This window comes from Alligator sinensis, unplaced genomic scaffold, assembly GCF_000455745.1.
Source record: "Alligator sinensis unplaced genomic scaffold, ASM45574v1 scaffold400_1, whole genome shotgun sequence".
Lineage (NCBI taxonomy): Eukaryota > Metazoa > Chordata > Crocodylia > Alligatoridae > Alligator > Alligator sinensis.
In genome coordinates, this window is record NW_005841897.1 from 881,212 (window position 1) to 887,468 (window position 6,257).

Consider the following 6,257-nt stretch of genomic DNA (forward strand, 5'->3'; position numbering starts at 1 on the left):
AAAGAGAAAATACAAGTGGAGGAAGAGGAAGAAGAAATGCAGACAAGTTCTATAGGTAATCAGAGATTAAGCATGGCTGGAGAGATGAACATTGCAGCTCTATTATCCAGGGAATGACGGGGGTACACAGAGGCTGCATGACTCGAGTCTGAGAAACACCAGTCTGTACAAAAGCAGATGGCTTGGTAACAGGTGAGGGGGAGCTCTGTTCTCCCCATCTCTTGTAAACGATGATAGGACAAGGTGACAATGCTGAAAACCACTGAGAAGAGACACTTTCACATGCAGCACCAACCAGGGAACTCACAGCCACAGTATATCAAGGGGAGGGGAAAAAAAACAGAGAAAGACTCCAGGAAAGATTAAAGAGATGCTGTGTGTCCTGGCTAAAAACATTTGCAATGCACAAGGTCTGAGAGCCCAGCGAGTCCCAGTGGGCTCAAAATATCCAGATCCCATGGAACCAAGGGTTCAATCCAAGCAGGGACAACTTAACTCTTTATACCTAAAAGTTAATACCAACTTGGTCCCCTCCAACCAAGGGTCTCACTGCACTGTGCACCCATGATTCCACTCCCACCCGCATGAAGTAGGTAAGTAATATCTATAATCCTCGTTCCTTCGGACATCACGTGGAAATGTGGGGTCCTGCCTACTTCCCATGGATATTAAGGCTCAGTCTCCCTGAGAGCATGACCTGGCTTAAAACATCTCCCCTGCCTTGCAGCTTGGTAGCCTGCTGCCTTATAGTTGTCTGACTCAACTCAGAAGCAGCTGTGTTTTAGCAAGACTATGCATGTGCAAACTTTGCTAGGCAGGGTGGGATTCTTTTATGCCCTCCGAACCTGGGCAAAGGCACTGGAATCAGAGGCCTGCTTTCTCCCTTCCCCCTCAGAAAGGGGCTTGCAGAGTTTGCAAAACTTTGCCCTTTCCAAGGGACAATGGCTACAGTCCCGATTGTTCTGCCCATCTCCTCCCCTAGGAATCTAATCTCACAGCCCCCTTATTTTTATTTTTTTTTACGGCACTCACCCCAGCCCAACCAACTGGCTCATTGTTAACAAGCGCGTCCAGCCAGGGAAGTGATTGATCACCAGGGAGAAAGGCCAAAGCCGTGACGGGTCGTTTAACAATTTCAATTAAACTCTGCACTGTTCAGACGCTGAAGGAGGAGAGGCAGCGATGGAGACGGAAATTAAAAAGAGGGACTCTTCTACTCCTGCTTAGACAGACAACCCCAACGGGGTTGACAAGGCATGGCCTGGGTTCTCCCCAGACATGTATGGTTTGAGAGAGAAACTCTCCTGCTGCAGAAGCAGCAATGGAAAAGGGCATCCTTATAATATCTTGCTGAGCCCTCCCCTGTCTACCCACAGGATGGATGTGCTCTCACTTCTGCTTTTTTTTATTTTTATTTTTTGCGAGGGAAACATTACCAATGCCCCCACAAGGCCTTTCAATAATAGGTGCTGTGACCCATTTGTGCAGCCACATTTTCCAAGCCATGCACCGACCAAGAAGATGCATGGTGAATATTAAGCGACGTGTCCCTGAAGTTCCTGCTGCCGGGACTGCGCTTGATTCTTGGTTACGTGCAGTGACTTTTTTTAGGCACAGGAGATCCCTGAGGGCTAATCACAGAGACGCGGCTCTGAATCCACTGAGACAGCAGAAGGACTCTTAGAGGGATTTAAAAGAAAAAAAAAAAAAAAAAATCGGCATCTCAGTCTGTCATACAGAAGGGCGCTTTAATGAGCAGCAAATGCAGTGAAAGTTCTGCTCAGATGGCATTGTAGCCAGGAAGAAGGAGAGAAAGGGAGAAATCACAAGTGATAGGGAGCAGAAGCCTTCTCTGCTGAAGGGGTTGAGCTTCATGCAGCTGTGGGAACTTCCTACCAATCTATCCAGCCAGCCACTTTGCTTGGGGCTGAATCCCCCCAGACCGGCAGCAAGGGAAGTGGCAAAGGCAGAGCAAGGTTAGCACAGGACATTTTCCAATTATAGTGGATTGAGACAGAGTCACCAGGTGACTCAGGTTATAGGGTGGAGAAGGACAAGCCAATTTAACTCCACCCCTCCCGGCATGAGGCTGCTCTTGCTCCATCCCACATTATGCCCCTTTAAAGCCAGTGGCACCAGTTCCTATCTCACCATTTTCTCCGTGTGCTGCTTGCTCTACGTACAGGAATCAGGGCTGTCCCGATTCTCAGCCCTTCCTCATCTCCACCTTACTGGGGGATGCTCTGTCAGAAAGCCAGATATCCTTCTCGCCTCTCTCTCTTGAGAGCATAGACCTAGTTTCTCCAAACCCTCAGAATAACCCGTGTCATTCAGATCGTCCCTGCAATGCAACCTTCTTCTTTTCCTTGAGATGAGCTGGCCTGAAATCATGATGCCCCACGTGGGGCTCTGCTCAGACGCTGTCCTGGCCTGGAAGTTCTCCCTCACTTGTAGTCCATGCCACCGTGCAAGGCGCAAAAATATTTTGGGTCCTTTACCCCAGTGTTATGGATTCTAAGGGTTTTGGCCTCGTTCTCTCAGTTCCAGATTTGCAGTGTGTGACCCACGAAAGTAGATCCCCTTGTTTTTATAATCCCCAGCCTCACTCCCCTGGATTTCCTGGCACCGAGCTTGCAGCCCTGAGCAGCTTCTTGTCTTGCCAAGCCACTCTCAGTTATCCCTCCCCCCACAAAGTTTTTCTCCTATGAAGCTTTCACATGAATTCTTTTGCATGCGCAAGGAGTGCCAAATGCACAGACCTGGCAGCTGGAGTCTTGTGTTCACAGCACAGGCAGCAGGAGGGCGAGAGCTTCCTCCGCGCTGTGCCTGGACCTGGTCGAGGGGCAGACTACCTCCTGGACCGAACGAGTGGCTGTAGATCCCTAGCCTAGTCCATCCTCAGCTCCTCTGCAGAGAGCACTGTGTAGGGTGCGGGTGATGGTGGTGGGTTTTTGATGCGAATCCCTTTCTAGGGGAACCGGATCCAAGACCTTCTTTCCCAGTATTGACTTTCCTCTTTTCTTCCTCTCCCATTCCCATCAGATGACCTCAGCATCCAGCTTAAATGCATATTCTTTCAGGTCAGGAAAAGGGGAGCCTTTTAAAAGGAACCTTAAAGAAAGATTTTGGCAGGATGGCTCTGCAGATCCAGCGCAGTTTCTTTACCCCCTTCCACCCTACAATCAACTCAGGCCATTGAAGTCAGAGACACTAGAAGTCAGGCATTGGCTCAGATCTCTCACGTGCTTTCTTTAGACTGTCGTGTTTTACTTATTCACTCTAATGGTCTCCTTATTCACACAGTGGATTTGCTTGGGTCATTTTCCACTCTCCCTCCCCTGGCTTCTGATGGCTTTCCTGCGAGCTGTTCCTTTAGCTAGCTCCATCTCTCTTCTCCTAATCCAACACACCAGCGTCCTCAGATGCTTGAGATGTGACCCATCTCCCACATTCAAGCCCCATCTGTTTCAGGAAGAGCCTCACAACTAGTAAGGACCTGAATCAGGGATAGGATACCTTCAGGGCCTCAATTTTATCACGGGTGCTGCTGTTTTAATGAAGCTCACACTTCCCAACTCCCTTTACTTCAATTCTTTCCCTTTCTTCCCCTACCGGATCTCTGATCTAGAGGAGCCAATAGGCATCCCCTTGCCACCCTGTCCCTTTATTTCTCCAGTTCCTCAAACATCAGAAATGACCAGTCTGTCTGTCTCCAAGTCACGGGGACCAGAAATCACAGGGCTGTTCTCCTGCTCCTCACCAGGTCACAATCTCTCATGCCCTGGTCTCTACAGAGTTTATACATGGTCAAAGCAGTTGTGACTGGGGCGCTCCATCCCTGCCAGCACCACCTGCCCTTTGCCATGTCTGGACCACGCCTTCCTTCATATGAAGGAATATGGCTAAGTCCCTCCCTCTCCCACCGATCCGGCTTTCCTGTGCCTCGGTTGCACACAGCAACCCAGCTCTCACCTGTTTTTTCCATTGCCACCTCCACATTTCCTCTCAGAGCTTTTCAAACCCTCAAAGGCTGCACGGCCCACCCACTAGGATCCTGCGCAACAAGCTAACAATGCACGCGCGTAACTGCTGCCTCCATCGGCCCCGACGTATCTTCACCGCAGCGATAGGGTCTCTCCTTTTATCACAGCCTGGCCGGTGAGAGCATCCAGTCTTAAATCTAGACCTGGCCTTAAGCCTATTCTGACTTCAGTCCTGCAGTTGATCTTTCAGAATATGCATGAAAGAGAAGAATCCGACCGAAGGGTTAAACATTACCAGACTGAGAGTCTGAATCTCAAGGCCTGACAATTGGTTCCAGTTGACTGGCTTGCCTGGTAATTTTTCACAAGATAAATACGACCAGGAATGAGCGGTAATAACTGAAGGACCCTTCACGGCAGCAACCCCCCCCCCCCGGCTACTCCCATGCTGCTTTCTTTCCTTTCAATACCCCCCCACCCTCCAGCCCAAAGGCTGCCACCAGCATCATTTATCAGTTGATCTGAAATCCCCAGCCTCTAACTATAGAGTAACCAGCATGCTGGGATACCGGAGCCAGTATTCACAACACCAACATGTGAACAGGGTACAATCCATGCCCAGGGCACCAGGACTGGGATTCACACTTCCTCCCCCTCCCCAAGGCCCCTCAGCAAGCATCAAATTCACAGCAGCTTGCAAGAGGGGCAGCAAGCAGCAGTGCCCACATCTTAGCTCCCTGCTGCTGTGCCAAGAGGCAGGCAAGGGTACTCACTGCTCTTGGAGGCTTTGACCTTGGCCACCAGTTTCTGCACACCAGGCACATCCCCATTTTTCACAGCCTGGATCATCTCCTGCTCTCGCCCCATCATGGACAAGTCGGAGCGTCAGCACAGCAAAAGGAAGAAGTCCTCCAATCCCTCGGATTTATACAGCCATGAGCGTGTGTGTACAACTCCTCAAAGCACGCTCGAATGGAGGGAAAAACCCAGCAAAGGAGATAGTTAAAGTTTCCACGGGACATAAAAAAAAAAAGAAGTCTTGAAGAAGATTGCTCTGCTAATGACAACAACCGCAGCCAGGAGTCACTTTCCTTTTAAGGGGAACAGAGACCGAGATGCAGTCTGGTTCAGGAACAAGCAATCAATTAAACAAAAAAATAGTTCAGTGCTTGGGGACTGACTCCCGGCAGCAACAGGGCCCTGCGAGACAAAGCCAGGCAGCCCGGAGGAGGGGGCCAGGAGAGTTTGCCCTCTTAACTGAACATGCGTAAAGCTCCCAGAGACAAAGGTGTCATGTTTTGCTTCCCTCGCTAGGCCGGACCGCGCTGCTAAGCCCCCAGCCCTTCCCGAAGGGATTAGTGGCTCCCTTCCCTCTGGGAGTTAACCGTTGCGTCTCTGCCAGCCCCTGCTCTCTGGCCTGCAATCTCAGAGCCTCGCTGGCAGAGCCCTTGGGGAGAGGCTGGAGCAGCGTTCCCAGTACCTGCGAACGTGAACGACAGAGTCAGATTTCAAAGGCTGTTTACTTTGCCTGACTGTGAAAGCCCTCCGCTTTTGCATCCGTGGTGAAGAATAACTACCTGGACTATATTTAGTAGGAGCAGGAGCTGGGCCATCCCCACATTAACAGGGCTAGAGGAAGGACCTGCACCATGAACATCCTAATAATAGGTGCTGTGGCCCAGCTTAGGGGACATAATGACCAGTCGAGTTTTAAGATGTTCCCAATTATGGAGCGTCCAGCCCCTTCCTTGGGAAGCCGTTGCTAGGGGCCATTTACAATGACTCCATTTCAGCCTCCAAGTCCTAGTTAGACCCACTTGGACCACACTGAATGTTTCTGCTCCCCTTGCGCTGTGCCAACGTGCATACCAGCCCTCAAAATTAATTGGGAAGTGCCAGCGCGCTGGGATTTGAGAGCTTCCGATTAAGGTTATTAGCACATGAGCATTGTCAGGCTGATCATGGTCTCAGGTAATGAGCTGAACGCAAGCTGGTAGCATGACGGTACTCAGAGGAGCAAGGGGGATCAAACTTAACTCAGCCCCCAGCAAGCCAGATGCCTGCTGGCTGACTGGGTCTCCATCCAGCTGCAGAGGGCCCTTGGAAAGAGGGCAGAGGTCTCGTTTCACATACTGGGCTTTCCCCCTAAACCCTGCCACTGTGGGAGCCCCATCACATTGCCTCACTAGAGGCCCTCCCCACTTCTCCTTCTCTCTGAACTTGCACTAGCCTAACACCAAGATTTTAGGATTGTACTCTGGACATTTCCAGGCC

At 50.6% G+C, this 6,257-nt stretch overlaps 1 protein-coding gene across 1 annotated transcript in view; it reads right to left on the bottom strand.

Moving 5' to 3' along the window:
* CASKIN2 (CASK interacting protein 2) overlaps window positions 1–5,360 on the bottom strand; it is a 50,215-nt gene extending 44,855 nt beyond the window's left edge. The window contains 1 exon segment of the mRNA XM_014517243.2: window positions 4,757–5,360. Within this exon segment, the coding sequence (XP_014372729.2) occupies window positions 4,757–4,853 (97 nt within the window). The 5' untranslated portion in view covers window positions 4,854–5,360.
* Window positions 5,361–6,257: the final 897 nt, after the last annotated feature.